This window comes from Chlorocebus sabaeus, unplaced genomic scaffold (genome assembly GCF_047675955.1).
Source record: "Chlorocebus sabaeus isolate Y175 unplaced genomic scaffold, mChlSab1.0.hap1 unalloc_scaffold_236, whole genome shotgun sequence".
NCBI classification, from domain to species: Eukaryota; Metazoa; Chordata; class Mammalia; order Primates; family Cercopithecidae; genus Chlorocebus; species Chlorocebus sabaeus.
This window is the reverse complement of record NW_027327522.1, coordinates 449,874-472,390: the sequence shown is the minus strand read 5'-3', so window position 1 is coordinate 472,390 and position 22,517 is coordinate 449,874. Positions and strand designations below refer to the sequence as shown.

The following is a 22,517-nucleotide window of genomic DNA, read 5'->3' as shown; positions in this document are numbered from 1 at the left end:
GTTTGACTTCTTCGTTTCCTAATCAAATACACTTTATTTCTTTCTTTTGCCTGATTGCCATGGCCAGAACTTCCAACACTATGTTGAATAGGAGTGGTGAGAGAGGGCATCCCTGTCTTGTGCCAGTTTTTAAGGGGAATGCTTCCAGTTTTTGCCCAGTCAGTATGATACTGGCTGTGGGTTTGTCATGAATAGGTCTTATTATTTTGAGATACGTTCCATCAATACTGAATTTATTGAGAGTTTTTAGCATGAAGGGTTGTTGAATTTTGTCAAAGGCCTTTTCTGCATCTATTGAGATAATCATGTGGTTTTTGTCTTTGGTTCTGTTTATATGTTGGATTACGTTTATTGATTCGAGTATGTTGTACCAGCCTTGCATCCCAGGGATGAAGCGCACTTGATCATGGTGGATAAGCTTTTTGATGTGCTGCTGGATTCCGTTAGCCAGTATTTTATTGAGGATTTTTGTGTCAATGTTCATCAGGCATATTGGTCTAAAATTCTCTTGCTTTGGTGTGTCTCTGCCAGGCTTTGGTATCAGGATGATACTGGCCTCATAAAATGAGTTAGAGAGGATTCCCTCTTTTTCTATTGATCGGAATAGTTTCAGAAGGAATGGTACCAGCTCCTCTTTGTACCTCTGGTAGAATTCAGCTATGAATCTTTCTGGTCCTGGACTTTTTTTGGTTAGTAGGCTATTAATTATTACCTCAATTTCAGAGCCTGCTATTGGCCTATTCAGGGATTCAACTTCTTCCTGGTTTAGTCTTGGCAGAGTGTATGTGTCCAGGAATGTATCCATTTCTTCCAGGTTTTCTAGTTTATTTGCGTAGAGGTTTTTATAGTATTCTCTGATGGTAGTTTGTATTTCTGTGGGGTCGGTGGTGATATCCCCTTTATCATTTTTTATTGCATCTATTTGATTCTTCTCTCTTTTCTTCTTTATTAGTCTTGCTAGCTGCCTATCAATTTTGTTGATCTTTTCAAAAAACTAGCTTCTGGATTCATTGATTTTTTGAAGGGTTTTTTGTGTCTCTGTCTCCTTCAGTTCTGCTCTGATCTTAGTTATTTCTTGCCTTCTGCTAGCTTTTGAATGTGTTTGCTCTTGCTTCTCTAGTTCTTTTAATTGTGATGTTAGGGTGTCAATTTTAGATCTTTCCTGCTTTCTCTTGTGAGAATTTAGTGCTATAAATTTCCCTCTACACACTGCTTTAAATGTGTCCCAGAGATTCTGGTATGTTGTATCTTTGTTCTCATTGGTTTCAAAGAACATCTTTATTTCTGCCTTCATTTCGTTATGTACCCAGTAGTCATTCAAGAGCAAGTTGTTCAGTTTCCATGTAGTTGAGTGGTTTTGATTGAGTTTCTTAATCCTGAATTCTTGTTTGATTGCACTGTGGTCTGAGAGAGAGTTTGTTATAATTTCAGTTCTTTTACACTTGCTGAAGGGTGCTTTACTTCGAACTATGTGGTCAATTTTGGAATAAGTACAATGTGGTGCTGAGAAGAATGTGTATTCTGTTGATTTGGGGTGGAGAGTTCTGTAGAAGTCTATTAGGTCCGCTTGGTGCAGAGTTGAGTTCAATTCCTGGATATCCTTATTAACTTTCTGTCTCGTTGATCAGTCCAATGTTGACAGTGGGGTGGTAAATTTTCCCACTATTATTGTGTGGGAGTCTAACTGTCTTTTTAAGTCTCTAAGGCCTTGTTTTATGAATCTGGATGCTCGTGTATTTGGGTGCATATATATTTTGGATAGTTAACTCTTCTTGTTGAATTGATCCTTTTATCATTATGTAATGACCTTCTTTGTCTCTTTTGATCTTTGTGGTTTAATGTCTGTATTATCAGAGACTAGGATTGTAACCCCTGCCATTTTTTTGTTTTCCATTTGCTTGGTAGATCTTCTTCCATCCCTTTATTTTGAGCCTATGTGTGTCTCTGCACATGAGATGGGTCTCCTAAATACAGCAAACTGATGGGTCTTGACTCTTTATCCAACTTGCCAGTCTGTGTCTTTTAATTGGAGCATTTAACCCATTTACATTTAAAGTTAATATTGTTATGTGTGAACTTGATCCTGTCATTATGATGTTAGTTGGTTATTTTGCTCGTTAGTTGATGCAGTTTCTTCCTAGCATCGATGGTCTTTACATGTTGGCATGTTTTTGCAATGGCTAGTACTGTTTGTTCCTTTCCATGTTTAGTACTTCCTTCAGGAACCCTTGTAGGGCAGGCCTGGTGTTGTCAGAATCTCTCAGCATTTGCTTATCTGTAAAGGATTTTATTTCTCCTTCACTTATGAAACTTAGTTGACTGGATATGAAATTCTGGTTTGAAAATTCTTTAAGAATGTTGACAATCAGCCCCCACTCTCTTCTGGCTTGTAGAGTTTCTGCCAAGATATCTGCTGTTAGTCTGATGGGCTTCCCTTTGTGGGTAATGTAACCTTTCTCTCTGGCTGCCCTTAACATTTTTTCCTTCTTTTCATCTTTGGTGAATCTGACAATTATGTGTTTTGGAGTTGCTTTTCTTGAGGAGTATCTTTGTGGCATCCTCTGTATTTCCCGAATTTGAATGTTGGCCTGCCTTGCTGGGTTAGGGAAGTTCTCCTGGATGATATCCTGCAGAGTATCTTCCAACTTGGTTCCATTCTCCCCATCACTTTCAGGTACACCAATCAGATGTAGATTTGGTCTTTTCACATAATCCCATATTTCTTGAAGGCTTTGTTCATTTCTTTTTACTCTTTCTTCTCTAAATTTCTCTTCTTGCTTCATTTGATTCATTTGATCTTCAATCTCTGATACTCTTTCTTCCAGTTGATCAAGTCGGTTGCTGAAGCTTGTGCATTTGTCATGTACTTCCTGTGTCATGGTTTTCATTTCTATCAGGTCGTTTATGGACTTCTCTGCATTGGTTATTCTAGTTACCCATTCGTCAAATCTTTTTTCAAGGTTTTTAGTTTCTTTGTGCTGGGTTCGTAGTTCCTCCTTTAGTTCTGAGAAGTTTGATCAACTGAAGCCTTCCTCTCTCAACTTGTCAAAGTCATTCTCCATCCAGCTTTGTTCTGTTGCTGGTGAGGAGCTGCGTTCCTTTGGATGGGGAGAGGTGCTCTGATTTTTTGAATTTTGAGCTTTTCTGCACTGCTTTTTCCCCCTCTTTGTGGTTTTATCTACCTTTAGTCTTTGATGATGTTGATGTATGGATGAGGTTTTGGTGTGGGTGTCCTTTCTGTTTGTTAGTTTTCCTTCTAACAGTCAGGACCCTCAGCTTCAGGTCTGTTGGAGTTTGCTTGAGGTCCGCTCCAGGTAGGTTCCTCCCAGTTAGGCTCTCCAGTTAGGCTACTCGGGGGTCAGGGACCCACTTGAGCAGGTAGTCTGTCAGTTCTCAGATCCCAACCTCCATGCTGGGAGAATCACTACTCTCTTCGAAGCTGTCAGACAGGGACATTTACATCTGCAGAGGTTTCTGCTGCTTTTTGTTTAGCTATGCCCTGTCCCCAGAGGTGGAGTCTACAGAGGCAGGCAGGCCTCCTTGAGCTGCAGTGGGCTCCACCCAGTTCGAGCTTCCTGGCTGCTTTGTTTACCTACTTAAGCCTCAGCAATGGTGGGCACCCCTCCCCCAGCCTCACTGCCGCCTTGCAGTTAGATCTCAGACTGCTGTGCTAGCAATGACAGAGGCTCTGTGGGCTTGGGACCCTCCAAGCCAGGCATGGGATATAATCTTCTGGTGTGTTGTTTGTTAAGACCCTTGGTAAAGCACAGTATTGGGTGGGAGTGACCCAATTTTCCAGTGTTCTGTGTCACAGTTTCCCTTCACTAGGAAAAGAAATTCCCTTCCCCCTTGCACTTCTTAGGTGAGGCGATGCCTTGCCCTGCTTCGGCTCTCACTCTTTGGGCTGCGCCCACTGTCCTGCACCAACTGTCCAACATGCCCCAGTGAGATGAACCCGGTACCTCAATTGGAAATGCAGAAATCACCCATCTTCTGTGTTGCTCACGCTGGCAGCTGGTGGCTGGAGCTGTTCCTATTCGGCCATTGTAGCACCAACCTCACTTGATATGATTTCTAAATTTAAATACCTTTGGGACAAACGCGAATTGTGAAGGGATTTAAAAATGTCAGTGAAAAATGGAATTAAAAATAAAAATATAAATATCAACTTTATTTCTCAATATAATCTCTACTGAGGTCAAGACACTGCATTAAGGGATGATCCCAACCATTCAGTCCATTCCTAAAGAACTGAGGGTCATGGGAATTTAACCATGTCAATGCAGTCTTCTACTATTAACTAAAGAAAATTGGGTGCCCTTTACAGTTATTTCAAGATTAGGAAAAATAAGGTCAGAAGAAACCAAATCAGGACTGTAATGTTGATGCCTAATAATTTCCCATGAAAACTCTTTCAAAATTACTGGTGTTTGTCAAGAGGAAGGAACAGAAGTGTTGTTGTGGTGCAGAGGGACTCTCTAGTGAAGCTTTACAGGGCACTTTTCTGCAAAAGTGTTTGCTAATTTTCTCTAAGAACTCTCCTACTAAGCAAATATTATGGTATTTTGATCCTACAGAACGTCAACAAGCAAAATGCCTTGAGCATCCCCAAAACCTCTATGGCTTTTGCTTTTGAGAAGTTTGCTTTTACTTTGACTGGAGCACTTCTACCTCTTGGTAGCCATTGTTTTAATTGTGCTTTGCCTTCAGGATCCTATTGATAAAGTCAATTTCACTCCCTGTTATAATTCTTCAAAATAATGCTTCAGGATCTTGATTCTGCTTGTTCAAAATAGTCACTAATAGCTCTGCTTTTGTCCATAGCTGATCTAGGCACAAGGGTATTCAGGACTCATCAAATGTAAAGTTTCTCAACTTTCACGTTATAGTCAGTATTGTGTAAGCTGAACCAATTGAGATGTCTGTGGTGTTGGCTATATCTCTCGTTAATTGTCAGTTCTCCTCAATTAGGGCATAGAAACAATTTTTTTTTCTCTCAAAAATTGGAATGGATGCCCCTCCTCTGTGGGCTTCATTTTCAACATTGTCTTACCTCTTCTTAGAATCAGGTATCCGTTTGTAAATGACTGATCCTTCAGGTCATTTTTCCCATAGATTTTTCATAAAGAATAATTTATTTCACCGTTTTTTGTACCCCAGCTTCACCATAAATTTGATGTTTGTTCTTATTTCAGGTTTGGCAGAATTCAAGTTCGGCAGAATTCATGTGGCTCTTTTCAGACTGATGTTTTGAATCCTGTTCACATATGTTAAAACAGGTCCGGGCATGGTGGCTCACGCCTGTAATCCCTGCACTTTGGGAGGTTGGGCAACATGGCAAAACCCTGCCTCGACAGAAAATACAAAAATTAGCCTCTACAAAAAATACAAAAATTAACCAGACAAGGTCCCAACTACTTGGAAGGCTGAGGCAGGAGAATCGCTTCAGCTTGGGAAGCAGAGGTTACTTTGAGCCAAGATTGCTCCACTGCACTGCAACCTCGGTGAGAGGAGTGAAACCCTGTCTCAAAAATAAAAAAAAGTTAAAATAAACTAGCATATTTGTGTTTTGATGCAAAAGCTAAAAGTTCATGCATAGTTTTTTCATAATTGTTATTTTGCATGAACTTATTGAAGCCCCCTACTATTTGCCATAATTTTCTCATCTTATTAATTTCTATATACATACAGAATTTCCAATTTGTGTAAACCTTTCTTCCCAGTTACTGAACAATTATTTTAAATTTGAAAAATATGAGCTATTTTAATCTATATATTTTTTTCTACTTCTGAATATTTTAGAGAAAATATGGATAATGACACTTGTAAAATGGAGATGTTTGGAAGTTTCTGTTACCAATGACAAATTAATTTTTAAATAATTTCAGGAAAATTCAGGTGAATGTACTTTCATATGAACATTCATAGTAAAACAGATTTTTGCATTTCTACCCTTGATAAACTTTAATGTAAAATATGTGAGTAAATGTGTACTTTTCCGTTCCTCATGAACATTCTCAAGTTTATACTATCTGGATTTTCTCAGGACGAATTACAAGCTGTATATGCTGCTGAAGTGTCTCAAAGTTTAAGTCCCAAAGAGAGTGCCCTACTGTTTCTTTTTCTTTTTTTTTTTTGAGACGGAGTCTTGCTCTGTAGCCTGGACTGGAGTGCAGTGGCCGGATCTCAGCTCACTGCAAGCTCCGCCTCCCGGGTTTACGCCATTCTCCTGCCTCAGCCTCCGGAGTAGCTGGGACTACAGGCGCCCGCCACCTCGCCCGGCTAGTTTTTTGTATTTTTAGTAGAGACGGGGTTTCACCGTGTTAGCCAGGATGGTCTCGATCTCCTGACCTCGTGATCCAACCGTCTCGGCCTCCCAAAGTGCTGGGATTACAGGCTTGAGCCACCGCGCCCGGCCGAGAGTGCCCTACTGTTTTTCCAATATTAATTTCTAAGTTTTACCAAGTTACACGTTTTTTTTTTTCCATAAAATATAAAATGTTTTGCCTCCAGCAGAAATACATTTTGGAACATAACTTTCCTGTAGGTAAGGGGTATAAAGGAAGCTTGGATTTGTTCTGAGAAAGGGAGAGGGTACTTCTGCCCATTGCCATGCACATCTGATTTTAGAGCTGAATGTCTTTCTGAGCTTGGTTCACTCCTCTCAAACTTGCTGGTAAATGGACACAAATTAAAGAGAAATAATTGTACACCATTTGGGATCAAGGAATCCAGATATCTGAACCATTGTTTATTATTAGCCCCTCCCACCCTCTCACCCTTCCAGAGCTCTAGTGTCTATCATTCCGCTTCTATGTCCAGGTGTACAATTATTTAAATCACACTTACAAATGAGAACTTCATGTGTTCATTTGTACAGATTCTCTTCCACCTAGCTACCTCTGAGACTGCAAGAACAATCACTCCCCCCCTCCTCCTTCTCAGCCTACTCAAACAGAAGACCAGGAGCATTATCTATCTATCTATCTATCTATCTGTCTGTCTGTCTATCTATCTATCTGCGCACACACGCACGTACACATATATATACACACACAAATATATATACACACATATGTGTACATATACACACACTCATAAAGAATTTGCATTTTAAAGAATGGCAGACCCATAGTTGTTCAAAAATCAACTATATAATTCTGTATATGATAAATGTTTACTAGAAAGTTCACATTGAAAATTGCAAACACGACTTAGAAAAAATAAAGTTTTTAAAAATTTTATTTTATTTCATTTTAAGTTCCAGGATACATGTGCAGGACGTGCAGGTTTGTTACATAGGTAAGTGTGTGCCATGGTGGTTTGCTGTACCTATCAACCCGTAACCTAGGTATTCAGCCCCACATGGATTAGCTATTTATTCTGACGCACTCCCTCCTCACTCACCCCCAGACAGGCTCCAGTGTATGTTGTTCCCCTCCCTGTGTCTATGTTTTCTCATTGTTCATCTGCCACTTATAAGTGAGAACATGTGTATTTGGTTTTCTGTTCCTGCATTAGTTTGCTGAGAATCATGGCTTCCAGCTTCATCCATGTCCTTGCAAAGGACATGATCTCATTCCTTTTTATGGCTGCATAGTATTCCATGGTGTATATGTATCACATTTTCTGTATCCAGTCTGTCACTGATGGGCATTTGGGTTGATTCCATGTCTTTGCTATTGTGAATAGTGTGGCAATGAACATATGCATGCAAGTATCTTTATAATACAAGAATTTATATTCCTTTGGGTATATACCCAGTAATGGCATTGCTGCATCAAATGGTATTTCTGATTCTAGGTCTTTGAAAAATCACCACACTGTCTTCCACAGCGTTTGAATTTACATTCGCTCCGACAGTGTAAAAGTGTTCCTGTTTCCCCACAGTCTTGCCAGCATCTGTTGTTTCTTGACTTTTTAATAATTGCCATTCTGACTGGCATGAGATGGCATCTCACTGTGGTTTTGATTTGTATTTCTCTAATGATCAGTAACGTTGGGCTTTTTTTTTTCATATGTTTGTTGGCTGCATAAGTGTCTGTTTATATCCTTTGCCCACTTTTTAAAATATTTTTATTTTCGCTTTTTAAGACAGAGTCTTGCTGTGTCACCCAGGGTGGAGTTCAGTGGCACAATCTCGGGTCACTGCAACCTCTACCTCCCAGATTCAGGTGGTTCTTCTGTCTCAGCCTCCTGAGTAGTTGGGATTACAGGCACCTGCCACCACATCTGGCTAATTTATTGTATTTTGAGTAGAGACTGAGTTTTACCAGGTTGGCCAGGCTGATCTTGAACTCCTGGCCTCAAGTTATCTGCCCACCTCACCTTCCCAAACTTCTGGGATTACAGGCATGAGCTACTGCACCCAGTTTTTGCTCACTTTTATATGGGGTTGGATTTTTATAGTTTTGGGTTTTACATTTAAATCTTTAATCCATTTTCAGTTCATTTTTGTATAAGGTATATGGAAGGGTCCAGTTTTAGTTTTCTGCATATGTCTAGATAGTTTTTCCAGCACCATTTGTTATTAAATAGGGAATCCTTTCCCCATTGTTTGTTTTCATCCAAAATAAAATGGTTGTAGATGTGCAGTCTTATTTCTGATATCTCTATTCCATTCCATTGGTCTATGTGTCTGTTTTGTACCACTACCATGCTGTTTGGGTTACTGTAGCCTTGTAATATGGTTTGAAGTCAGGTAGCAGGATGCCTCCAGCTTTGTTATTTTTACTTAGGATTGTCCTGGGTATATGGGCTCTTTTTTCATTTCATATGAATTCTGAAGTAGTTTTTTCTAATTTTGTAAAGAATGTCCATAGTAGTTTATGGGAATAGCACTGAATCTATGAATTACTTTGGGAAGTATGGCCATTTTCATGATATTGATTCTTCTTACCCATGAGCATGGAATGTTTTTCCATCTGTTTGTGTCCTCTCTTATTTCCTTGAGTAGTGGTTTGTAGTTCTCCTTGAAGAGGTCCTTCACTTGCCTTGCTAGTTGTATTCCTAGGTAGGTATTTTATACTCTTTGTAGCAATTGTAAATGTGAATTCATTTGTGATTTGGCTCTCTTCTTGTCTATTGTTGGCGTATAAGAATGCTTGAGATTTTTGCATACTGATTTTGTATCTTGAGACTTTGCTGAAGTTGCTTGTAGCTTAAGAATCTTTTGGGCTGAGGTGATGAGATTTTATAGATATAGGATCGTGCCATCTGCAAGAAAAGAAAGTCCAACTTCCTTTTTTCCTGTTTGAATATGCTTTATTCTTTCTCTTGCCTGATTGCCTTGGCCAGAACTTCCAACACTATATTGAATAGGAGTGGTGAGAGGGCATCCTTGCCTTGTGCCAAATTTCAAATGGAACACTTCCAGCTTTTGCCTGTTCAATATGATAATGACTGTGGGTTTGTCATAAATGGCGCTTATTATTTTGAGGCATGCTCCATCAATACCTAGTTTCATGAGAGTTTTTAGCATAAAGGAATGTTGGATTTTATCAAAGACCTTTTCTGAGTCAACTGAAATAATCATGGGTTTTTTGTCTTTAGTTCTGTTTATGTGGTGAATTACATTTGTTGATTTGCATATGTTGAACCAGCCTTGCACCCAAGGGATGAGGCCGATTTGATCTTGGTGGATAAGATTTTTGATGTATTGCTGGATTTGGTTTGCCACTATTATATTGAGAATTTTGCAACAAAGTTTATCAGAAATATTAAGCTAACGTGTAGTAAATACATTGAAAATAATAACAGACGGATTAAAAGACTAAATAACATGAATCCTAAGTGTTTTCACAACTGATTTCTAGAGTAAAAGCATTGCCAAACTAAATGAGCTTGGTCAAAAACTGTACAGGGTCTGAGATGTTGTCTCAACTTCCATTACTCATTGTGAGGTGGACCTGCAGCAACTATATTTGATGCAAAACTTCATGTTGATGGAAGCTGAGATGTCCTGCAGCCTCAGAGGGACAGAATTCTGGTGTGTCTCCCTTTGCCCTGTCAGGAATAAAGATCTAGACTCTACAGGTTTTGTCAAAATTTACAAGATGTAGGAAATGGGGCAGGATTTAGGCTATGAGGCAAAGCCTAGAGATATAAAGAAACAGCTTCTGACCCAGGGCTCATGAAGTCAGGATAGTTTCAGAGGGGATGGTGGAGTGAGCATAGTACAGTCTTTGGAACCATTCCTTCCCCTTTTTTGTTCATAGGCCAGATGTGCTTAACCAGGGGGCATCTCGGTTCTGATGAACAGAGTCCTGGAGAGACAAAGGGGCAATCCTGAGGAAGAGGCTCAACAGGGAGGAAGGAGCCAGCATTTTCTCTCCTGAGAAAAATCCTTCTCCCTAGGAAACCATAGGATTTTCCTTGGTCCCAGTGAGACTTTTCCTGAGTGAAGAGAGCAGAGAGAGCAAGGGACTGATGTGTTATCTGTTTCCACCTCCTGCAGTGATTCTGAAACCATGGGGGACAGAATTATCTTCAGAATCATGAGCAATCCAGATGCTATGGTTTCACACAAGACATTGGAAGTTCTTATCTCTAGGGGGTAGGTACTGGTCATTGATACTCTTTAAAGCTCATTCGCTGATTACAAAGTGAGCCAAATTAATAATCTACTGCAAGTTTTACTAAACTCAGTTTACTTGACACACAATTCACACAGACACATTGTTAATATACACATTTTGATGCTTGGACAGGGTTGGACCCAAGATTCTGTACTTCTATGGAGCCCTGTGTTCTGCCCAGGTGTCATTTACTCTCAGGTAAGTAAACTTATCACCATAACTAACAAGAGATTGATCTGTGATGATTAGAAATGAGAAGATCTGTTGGTTATGTTTTATTGGGATGGATTCTATTAACATTTAAATACAGTTTAAAAACGCAGATTTACAATGAAAAGTAACAAGCAAATATAAAACGTGAAGGGGCTATTCCCCAAACTAGTTTCCATTGAAATACCACCAGAGAGAAACAACTCTCAGGACAGGGATACTGCTTCAAAGACACAGATTTCACAGCTGGATGGTTGATCTCGAATTTCCGAAAATTCCGTCCTTTACTCATGAAATGCAGTTTATTTAAGAACTTTCTAATTTGACTGTAGTTTCATACTCACACACTTCAGTGTGTTGTGTATTATTCCATTGCTGATAAGTATAACTTATTTGAAAATGAATTACATACTGGTGAGAAAATTTTCCCTTTAAATTAAACTTAAACTCACACCATAAAATTAGCAGCATCTGTTTGTCTGTTCCAAGAATTACCTAGGTTCTACCCAGGGCACCTGAGATCAGTTGAAAACAAATGCAAAAAAAGTTGGAATAAAATGTAAGAACACCCTTCCAATGTTACAAATGCATCCCAGTCTCAATTATTCACATTCACGAGAATGATTCACCTATATACCACTTTAGCAAAATTTCACCGACTCTCGCCTACCAATTGACTAATCAAAACAAACCAAGACAGAACAATAAATTCAAATTCATCCAGTAACCTGAGGGGAAAACCTACACCTCTGTAGTCTACAGATATTTACACAGGATGTCATCTACTGTGAAAACACATGCACAGAGACAGTCCCTTCACATGATCAGAATACTCACAACTCCACAACAACATATTAGATATGGGATCATCTTGAAATGCGGCCATCACTAACCAGTTGTCCCTTTCACATAGACAAAAACCTGAGGACCACATTATGTTGTGTAGAAATGACTGTACACCTGTGTGCATGTGTGTGTGTAGGGATCCGGGGAATCCAATAGACATTCCAGCCTCTTGATTTTTTCCATGTTCAGGCTCTTGATTCTATATCCGAGTGAAATGACTTGCCAGTGGGGAACAAGATAAGTCTTTGCAGGAAGCGCTCTGGTGGGAGCTAGATACTCAAATCATAAAGCATCGAGTGTTGGAAACATGCACTGAAGTTAGACGAAATACTCAATGCACAGTTTAGACGGTGAAAGACTTTCAGGTAATCATGCAATCACCGACCGGCTGATTGATGACATTCCCCGAATTTATGATTGCAAGAAGAGACAAATGCTCATAACATTCTATTTCCGGTGGTTGGGGACATACGATGGTAACATACTGTCTGCCAGTCATGCTCATCACACTGTACTTTGCACACACGTCACACAGAGACACTGTTAATACGCACATTTGTGTGCTTGAGCAGGGTTGCACCCAAGATTCTGTGGTTGTACGGAGCCCTGAGTTATGCCCTGGACATCTTTACTCTCGGGTTGGTCAACTTGGATCTCTGTACCGAACGAGAAACGGAGCCTGAAATCCAATCAGCGAATACACAAAAGGAAGGGGCCATTTCCCACAATCATTTCCACTGCAACACCACCTCGGATGAACAAGTCTCATTGCTGGTCAGGGACTGTGCTTCAGAGATGCACCTTTCGCAGCTGGACGATTGACCCAGAATCTCCCAAATGCCATTTTGATACACACCAAATGAGATTTATTTCAGTGCTTGCTGATTTTATTTTAGTTGAATACACACACGCTCCTGTGTTTGATTTCCTTTATTATAAATACGACTTACTTCCAAATGACTCACGTACCAGTGGGATGATTTTCTGCTTCAATTCATTGGAAATGGACAGCATTCAATAGGCAAGTGTGTCTGTCTGTCTGTTTCCAGCATTCTGTGGGTTCCACCAAGGGCACAAGTCCTAGGGCGCCTGAGGTCCATTCAACAAGCAATGTAAAAACGGCGAGGCAGGTTCAAAAGAAAAACACCCTTCCTCTCTTCAAATGCGTTCCAGTTTCCACTACTCAAGGTAGGGAGAAGGATCCACAGAAGTCCCACGTTCGCAAAATTTCAACTTCTGGTGCTCACCAAGAACTGACGAATGAAACACACTCCAAGAGAAAATAGTCAACCCCGTCCCCTGCAATAACTTCACGTGCAACCCTACACCGCAATATGTCCTATTCAGAAATTCACACTGAATGTCATCTTCCATGAACACAAACACACAGACAATCCCCCCACAGGTTCAGAAGACTCACGACGGCAAAACTCGATGTTTCCCATGTCTGGGCTCATCCTGAAACGCAGCCGTCACTATCCAGTTGTCCCTCTTGTGTAGATAGAAACCTGGGCTCCTCATTACTTTATGTCGGATTGACTGAGTATGTGATGGTGTGTGTGTGTGTGCGTGCGTGAACCCCCTCGTGGGTGTGTGTGTGTGTACGTGTATGTGTGTGTGTGTCAGTTTGTGTGCGCATGCACTCCTGCGTTTGGGTGGAGACTTTTCCTGAGATCACTGGCACACAAACAGAGCCCTCTTGCTGTGTTTGTTCCTCCCTTTGGATCTCCTGGTCCTCCCTTGCAGAGAAGTGAGTGTGTCAGTGTTCATGGACTCCTGAGGTGTCAGTTTCCTTGAAGAGAGGTTCAGCAGGGAGCTTTGCTGTTCAGGATGATGGTTGTTCATCCCACTCTTGTATTTTGATGGATGAATCACAAGCACGTTGGGAGGCAGGGTACATTCGACTTTTCTGACGTTGAAGTCAGGCTTGGTTTTGTTTTGCTCTTGGAGGAACTTCCAGTGGTCTAAGGTGCTTTCCTGAGTGGCTCTTTCCACTAAGTGCTCCTCCAAGTCGGGTACCTGGAGGCAGGGTTCTCTCTGGAGCTCTCCTTGCGTTGCTCGCCTGTCTTTGTGTTCAGCGCCAGGGGCTCCTGGTTCCCTGCCTATTGACACACTCTCACTGCATCTTTCCAGTTCACTCTTCTGGATGTAAAAGAGGACATAGGCCTGTTGACTCAGGACAGAAGCGATGCTACAGGCAGTGACCTTGGTGTCATCCATTTTATACCACTGGCCTCCTGGAGCTTTGACATAAGAGAGGTAATGTCCGTTGTGACAACTCCACCCAGCGTGGACCAGCACAGCATAGAGGACATAGACTAGAGGTCCTGTGTTCTGCTGAGACATGTATGGCTGCATGTCAAGGCACTCAGGGTATTGCACATTCTTGGCAAGTTTGTTGCCTGTGACATCGGAGAATCTCTTCAATACAAGGATGAGGACCTTGGCAGAAGTGTGTAGAGTGAACGTCTTGGAGGCAGGTGCCTTCTGGAGACAAAGACCACAATGATAGGCATTCTCTCCATTGAGTTCTTCGGGCTTCACCACCTGTTCCAAAGCTTGCTTCACACTCTGAGCTGCCTGGATATCCAGGGCGATGTCCAGGTAAGGGTCAAAGGTGTCCGAAACGCCCTGGCAGTGGAGACACTTGATTTGAGATCTCCAGCAGCCTCCAAATATCTGGTGGATGAGGGTGGTGTCTTCAGAGTCATGATCTACCTGCTTGTGCCCGGGAAAGCATGCCTTTTTCATCGCATCCACAATAAACATCAGAAACTCATGGGCATCTTCCTGCTTGCCTCGATGGAAGCCAGCAGCCAATGCCTGTGAGGGCTGGATGACGTGGCCAGGACAGTGTAGGGCCCGTGTAATGTGAGCTTCCATCGTACACAGCATGCAGCACTTGTGACGCTGACAAAGTTGAGAGTGCTCCTGCGACAGCATGTAGTTGGCAAGGGGTGGTGTGTATGTCAGGCACTGCAGGGAAGCATTCAAGTAGCAAGTATTTCCCATATTCTGGAGCCCAGCCCCCACCGCAGCAGGTCTCCTACTACTGAGAGGAAGCTTCTTTCTGGGGGCAGGCTGTCTTGCCACAGGAGCCAAATCATCACAGAGGTTGACTTGGGTCTCAGATGACAGTGGTGACTTCTCAGGTAGAGAAGTCCGCTGAATTTCAGCAAAAGCTGCATCTGGCTGAGAAGATATGAGTTTTGAAAAGCGGTTGAACTGCCACTCACCTCCCAAGTGGAGTGAATCGGCCTCCATGTCGCCAGGAGCAAGGATCACAAGCTTTTTCTGCTGGGACCACACGTTGCAGAAAGACGCTATCTCTTCCGAGAGAGTCTTCAAATGACGCGCCATCTGGCTGCATCAGCCCTTATATAACTCACCCCCGCCTACCGCGAACACCCCACCCACCCATCAGGTACGCGGTCCACCAATCCAATATCAGCACTCAGTTAAAGAATGAGTCATAGGGTGTGTCCCCTTGTATTCCCCAGGGAGTTCACTTAAAACTCCTGGGGAATGCGTTAGTTTACTTAAAACAGTGGTAGGGAATAATTCTGTCCTTACAAAACAATGTGTGTGTTTGTGTGTATGTGTTTGCTTGCGTGAACTTGTGGGCATGCGGAATCATGCCCTGTGTTTGAGCTGCGATGTGCTTCTAACTATGTGCTCTTGGCAGATACGATCATCCTTTCAGGCATTGAAGGACAGGAAGTCAGACCTGTACTTTCTGACTTGAGAATCATCAATGAAGTACAGTTAATAACACAGTGTATTTGTTTCCTTAATATCAAAGAAGAAATCCGTGCAGTCTAATAAGTATTCTAGCGATAACCTTTCCATGTTCAGCCTATTGATTCTGTGTTCGAGTGAGATGACTTACCAGTGGGGACCAAGACATGTCTTTGCAGGAAATGCTCTTGTGGAAGCTATATACCGAAATCATAAAGCATCAAGTGTCGGAAACATGCACTGAACTTAGACGAAATATTCAGTGTCCAAATTAGACTGTGAAAGACTTTCAGGAAATCATGCAATCACCGACATACCAATTGATGACATTCCCCGTATTTATGATTGCAAGTAAAGAGAAATACTCATGACATTCTATTTCCAGTGATTGAGGTCATATGACCGCAATTTAAGAAATCATGAAATCAGAAAACTTGACTAATCACAATTTAATCCAACTAAAACCTTTGGTTCATTTAAGAAAGGATGAATATAAAACAACATATCACACAGCATGGGAGATAATATTTTAATACGTATGTGATAACGGATCAACATTTGAGAGAGATGAAATAAATAGTTGTAAATTTGAGAATAGCATATAACCAGAATTAAACACTGTAAATGCCTGGGTGATGGGAGTGAGTCCCTGTCTCAGGAGGAAACATAGAGATTTAAAAGCAGGGCGTCTAAAAGAGATTTGCATACCATTGTTAAAACTGGCGGTTGTTTTAGTAAGAAAGGGAAAAATAAACCATTTGTCTTAGGGATTGTTGCATGTATTTTTCATCGTCTGAGATGTTGCTTCCAATTCCAGTTAAGCATTGTGTGGTGGACTTGCAGTTACCACATTTGGTGGAAAATGTCATGCTGATGAAGGTAGACTTGTTTCCCAAACTAAGAGGGACAGAATTTGGGTGTTTCTTTGGGACTTTTGGCTTACTAGGAATAAAGATCCTGGCTCTAGGGATTTTCTTAAAATTTTTCAGATAATGAGAAAGAGAATAGAATTTAGGCCAGGTGCCAAGGCCTCGAGGTGTACAGAAGCATCCCCGGTCTCAGGGCCCATGAAATCAGGATGATTTTAGGGAGGATGGTGGAATGAGGAGAGTGTGACCTTTGGTCTCCTTTCTTTCCCTTTTCTTTTCATGGGTCAAGTGTGCTCTATCAGAAGGCTTCCCCTTTCTGTTGGACAGAGTCCTGGAAGAAGAAATGAGCGCTGCTGAGAAAGATGCTCCACAAGGAGGAAGGAGTCACTATTTTCAGGAGCATGATCCGCAGAAGCATGAGAAATCCAGATGCCATGGCTTTACACAGGATGCTGGAGTTTCTTTCCTCTGGATCCGGGAACTTGGCATCAGTGTTCTGTAATGCCCATAACTGATTTTGAGGTGAGTCCACTTGATAACCTGTCTGCGTGTCATGCTCATTACACTGCAATTCACACACACGTCACACTGAAACCCTCTGAATGAGCATATTTATGTGCTTGAACAGTGTTGCATCCAATATTCTGTGATTCTACAGAGTCCTGAGTTCTGTCCTGGACATCTCTGCTCTTGGGTATGTCAACTTTGATCACTATACCTAATGATAAATGTGCCATTAAATCTAATCAGCAAATACACTAAAGGAAGGGGCCATTCTCCATAATTGTTTCACTCTGGTAGGTCAACTTTAATAACTGTACCTAAGAAGAAATGGATCTGTGATGATTCCACATCAAAGAACCTGTTGATTTTTTGTCATTTGAATGAATTATGTTAACATTTAAATAGAGTTTAAAACCCCTGATTTCCCATGAAATCTAATCAGCCATGAAATCTAATCAGCAGATACACAAAAGGAAGGGGCCATTCTCCAAAATCGTTTCCACTGAAACACCACCACCAATAAACAAGTCTCACTGCAGGAAAGGGATCCTGCTTCCAAGATCCAGTTTGCACAGTTGGACGATTGACCCAGAATCTCCCCTAATGCCATTTTTTTACACCCCAAGTGAGATTTATTTCTGGGTTTTCTAATTTTAGTTCAACTGAATACACACACTCCTGTGTTTCAATTTCTTTCAAACACCTTTTAATAATGAAGTATCTTGCTGCTTCACCGCTTATATAACTAATGCCCACCCACTGGTTCCACTACATTTACCCATCAATTACCCAATTTACCAATGAAATATCAGCAGTCAATTAAGTTTTGTGTCTTAGGTTGTATCCTTTTGCATTCCTCTGGGAATTTAATGGACACAACTTAAATTGTGATTATGGAACAGTTGAATCAGATTTACTAATCAGTGTTATGGGCAAATATGATAGGAGTGGAACTGGGTTAGGACAGTGGCTACACATTTGCCTTATTTCATGTAAAACAATGCCAGTTAACAATTGTGTACATATTAAACAGTTTGTGTCTGTGTGTGTATTTGTATCTTTGTGTCTGGATGTGACTGTGTGTGTGTGTGTGTTGAGAAGTACTTCCAAGCATGTGCATCTGGGAGATAAGATCATTCTTTCCACGATTGAACGACAAGAAGTTGGAACTACATTTTCTGATTTGAGAATGTGTAGCGATGTTATGTAATTAACACAGCATATTGTGTCTTAATTAACATGGAGAGATCAATGGAGTCAAATTGACATTCCAGAGATAACCTTACCATTTTTGACCAATTGATTCTATATCACGTTGTAATGATCTGGCTGTGAGGACAAGACAAGTCTTTGCATGAAATGGTCTTGTGGAAGCAATATATGCAAATAATAAAGAATCAAAAAGGACTATGCCTTCAATTTGCAGAAATATTCACTTAAGTTTGATGAAATTCTCAATGCCCAAAATAGACTACAGAACACTTTCAAGAAAACATGCTATAACCCAGAGATTAATTGATGACATCCACCGAAGTGATGAGTGCAAGAAAAGAGAAATATTCATGGAATTTTATATCCAAGCGTTTCTTGTATATGACAGCATATTTTGAAAAGTCAAAATCAGAAAAACTTGACAAACAGGAAGATATCTAAGCTAAAACCTTTTGTTCATTAAAGGAGCGATGAGAGGCAGTTCCAAGATGGCCGAATAGGAACAGATCCAGCCTCCAGCTCCCAGCGTGAGTGACACAGGAGACGGCTGATTTCTGCATTTCCAACTGAGGTACCGGGTTCATCTCACTGGGGCTTGTTGGACAGTGGGGGCAGGACAGTGAATGCAGCACACAGAGCAATCGAAGCAGGGTGAGCCATCACCTTACCCAGAAAGTGCAAGGGGGAAGGGAATTCCCTTTCCTAGCCAAGGGAAACCGTGATACACAGCACCTGGAAAATTGGGTTACTCCCACCCTAACACTCTCCTTTATCAAGGGTCTCAGCAAACGTCACACCAGGAGATTATATCCCGCATCTGGCTTGGAGAGTCCCACGCCCACAGAGCCTCCCTCATTGCTAGCCCAGTAGTCCAAGATCTAACTGCAAGGAGGCTGCAAGGCTGGGGGAGGGGCGCTCGCCATTGCTGAGGCTTGAGTAGGTAAACAAAGTGGTGGGGAAGCTCGGACTGGGTGGAGCCCGCCACAGCTCAAAGAAGCCTGCCTGCCTCTGTAGACTCCACCTCTGGGGAGAGGGCATAGCCAAACAAAAGACAGCAGAAACCTCTGCAGATTTAAATGTCCCTGTCTGACAGCTTTGAAGAGAGTAGTGGTTCTCCCAGCATGGTGTTTGAGATCTGAGAACAGACAGACTGCCTGCTCAAGTGGGTCCCTGACCCTGGAGTAGCCTAACTGGGAGACACCCCCACTAGGGTCAGATTGACACCTCACATCTCACACAACCGGGTACCCCTCTGAGACGAAGCTTCCAGAGGAATAATCAGGCAGAAACATTTGCTGTTCAGCAATATTTACTCTTCTGCAGCCTCCACTGCTGCCACCTAGGCAAACAGGGTCTGGAGTGGACCTTGAGCAAACTCCAACAGACCTGAAACTGAGGGTCATGACTATTAGAAAGAAAGCTAACAAACAAACAGAAAGGACATCCACACCAAAACCCCATCTGTACATCAACATCATTAAAGACCAAAGGTAGATAAAACCACAAAGATGGGGAGAAAGAAGTGCAGAAAAACTGAAAATTCTAAAAATCTGAGCAACACTCCCCCTCCAAAGGAATGCAGCTCCTCTCCAGCAATGGAACAAAGCTGAACAGAGAATGACTTTGACGAGTTGAGAGAAGAAGGTTTCAGACGATCAAACTTCTCCGAGCTAAAGGAGGAAGTTCGAACCCATAGCAAAGAAGCTAAAAACCTTGGAAAAAGATTTCCTGAATGGCTAACTAGAATAACCAAAGTAAAGAAGTCCTTAGATGACCTGAGAGAGCTGAAAACCATGACACAAGAACTACATGACAAATGCACAAGCTTCAGTAACCGACTCGGTCAACTGGAAGAAAGGGCATCAGTGATTGAAGATCAAATGAATAAAATGAAGTGAGAAGAGAAGTTTAGAGAAAAAAGAGTAAAAAGAAATGAACAAAGCCTCCAAGAAATATGGGAATATGGGAAAAGGCAAAATCTACGTCTGATTTGTGTACCTGAAAGTGAGGGGGAGAATGGAACCAAGTTGGAAAACATTCTGCAGGATATCATCCAGGAGAACTCCCCCAACCTAGCACGGCAGGCTGACATTCAAATTCAGCAAATACAGAGAATGCCACAAAGATACTCCTCTAGAAGAGCAACTCCAAGACACATAATTGTCAGATTCACCAAAGTTGAAATGAAGGAAAAAATGTTAAGGGCAGCCAGAAAGAAAGGTCGGGTTACCCACAAAGGGAAGCCCATTAGGCTAACAGTGGATTTCTCGGCAGAAACTCTACAAGCCAGAAGGGAGGGGTGGGGCAATATTCAACATTCTTAAAGAAAAGAATTTTCAACCCAGAATTTCATATCCAGCCAAATTAAGTTTCATAAGTGAGGGAGAAATAAAATCCTTAAAGACAAGCAAGCGCTGAGAGATTTTGTCACCACCAGGCCTGCCCTACAAGAGCTCCTGAAGGAAGCACTAAACATGGAAATGAACAACCGGTACCAGCCACTGCCAAAACATGCCAAAATGTAAAGACCATCGATGCTAGGAAGAAACTGCATCAACTAATGAGCAAAATAACCAGCCAACATCATAATGACAGGATCAAGTTCACATGTGACAATATTAACCTAAATGTAAATGGGCTAAATGTTCCAATTAAAAGACACAGACTGGCAAGTTGGATAAAGAGTCAGGAGCTCTTATAGGGCAGGCCTGGTGGTGACAAGACCCAGCAGTTTGCTGTATTCAGGAGACCCATCTCACGTGCAGAGACACACATAGGCTTAAAATAAAGGGATGGAGGAAGATCTACCAAGCAAATGGAAAACAAAAAATGGCAGGGGTTGCAATCCTAGTCGCTGATAAAACAGAGTTTAAACCAAGAAAGATCAAAAGAGACAAAGAAGGCCATTACACAATCGTAAAGGGATCAATTCAACAGGAAGAACTAACTATCCAAAATATATATACACCCAATTCAGGAGCACCCAGATTCATAAAGCAAGTCCTTAGAGACTTACAAAGAGACTTAGACTCCCACACGATGATAATGGGAGACTTTAACACCCCACCGTCAACATTAGATCAATGAGACAGAAAGTTAAGGATATACAGGAATTGAACCCAACTCTGCACCAAGCAGACCTAATAGACATCTACAGAACTCTCCACCCCAAACCAACAGAATATACATTCTTCTCAACACCATATCGCACTTATTCCAAAATTGACCACATAGTTGGAAGTAAAGCACTCCTCAGGAAATATAAAAGAACAGAAACTATAACAAACTGTCTCTCAGACCACAGTGCAATCAAACAAGAACTCAGCATTAAGAAACTCAATCAAAACTGCTCAATTAAATGGAAACTAAACAACCTGCTCCTGAATGACTACTGGTTACATAACGAAATGAAGGCAGAAATAAAGATGTTCTTTGAAACCAATGAGAATAAAGATACATCATACCAGAATCTCTGGACACATTTAAAGCAGTGTGTAGAGGGAAATTTATAGCACTAAATTCTCAGAAGTGAAAGCAGGAAAGATCTAAAATTGACATCCTAATATCACAACTAAAAGAACTAGAGAAGCAAGAGCAAACACATTCAAAAGCTAGCAGAAGGTAAGAAATAACTAAGATCAGAGCAGAACTGAAGGAGACAGAGACACAAAAAACCCTTAAAAAAGTCAATGAATCCAGAAGCTGATTTCTTGAAAAGATTAACAAAATTGATAGGCAGCTAGCAAGACTAATAAAGAAGAAAAGAGAGAAGAATCAAATAGATGCAATAAAAAATGATAAAGGGGATATCACTACTGACCCCACAGAAATACAAAGTACCATCAGAGAATACTAAAAATACCTCTACATAAATAAGCTAGAAAACCTACAGTAAATGGATAGATTCCTGGACACACACATTCTCCCAAGACTAAACCAGGAAGAAGTTGAATCCCTGAATAGACCAATAACAGGCTCTGAAATTGAGGCAATAATTAATAGCCTATCAACCAAAAAAGTCCAGGACCAGAAAGATTCATAGCCGAATTCTACCAGAGGTACAAGGAGGAGCTGGTACCATTCCTTCTGAAACTATTCTAATCAATAGAAAAAGAGGGAATCCTCCATAACTCATTTTATAAGGCCAACACCATCCTGATACCAAAGCCTGACAGAGACACAACAAAAAAAAGAGAATTTTAGACCAATATCCCTGATGAACATCCACGCAAAAATCCTCAATAAAATACTGGTAAACCAAATCCACAGCACTTCAAAAAGCTTATCCACCATGATCAAGTGGGCTTCATCCCTGGGATGCAAGACTGGTTCAACATACACAAATCAAGAAACGTAATCCAGCATATAAACAGAACCAAAGACAAAAACCACATGATTATCTCAATAGATGCAGAAAAGGCCTTTGACAAAATTCAACAGCTCTTCATGCTAAAAACTTAATAAATTCAGAAATGATGGAACATATCTCAAAATAATAAGAGTTATTTATGACAAACCCACAGCCTATATCATATTGAATAGGCAAAAACTGGAAGCATTC

At 41.2% G+C, this 22,517-nt stretch overlaps 1 protein-coding gene and 1 long non-coding RNA gene across 7 annotated transcripts in view; one reads left to right on the top strand and one right to left on the bottom strand.

Annotated features, from left to right (window-relative positions):
• Window positions 1–22,517, top strand: part of LOC140711162 (uncharacterized) — a 62,219-nt gene that overhangs the window by 7,719 nt on the left and 31,983 nt on the right. For 3 of the 6 annotated variants that reach the window (XR_012092305.1, XR_012092303.1, XR_012092304.1), the window contains 4 exons: window positions 10,457–10,555; window positions 10,710–10,775; window positions 16,530–16,762; window positions 18,422–18,527. This is a non-coding gene — a long non-coding RNA (uncharacterized lncRNA). The remainder of the gene's footprint in view (window positions 1–10,456; window positions 10,556–10,709; window positions 10,776–16,529; window positions 16,763–18,421; window positions 18,528–22,517) is intronic. The other 3 variants (XR_012092307.1, XR_012092306.1, XR_012092308.1) reach the window with 1 other exon arrangement.
• LOC140711161 (ubiquitin carboxyl-terminal hydrolase 17-like) lies at window positions 13,296–16,632 on the bottom strand. Its single transcript, XM_073014066.1, has one exon. The coding sequence runs from the start codon at window positions 14,991–14,993 to the stop codon at window positions 13,308–13,310; it is 1,686 nt and encodes a 561-aa protein (XP_072870167.1). The 5' UTR covers window positions 14,994–16,632; the 3' UTR covers window positions 13,296–13,307.

What these genes read in the sequence shown, in the direction of transcription:
- LOC140711161 (XM_073014066.1), bottom strand. Translation starts at nt 14,993, where the DNA reads ATGGCGCGTCATTTGAAGACTCTCTCGGAAGAGATAGCGTCTTTCTGC.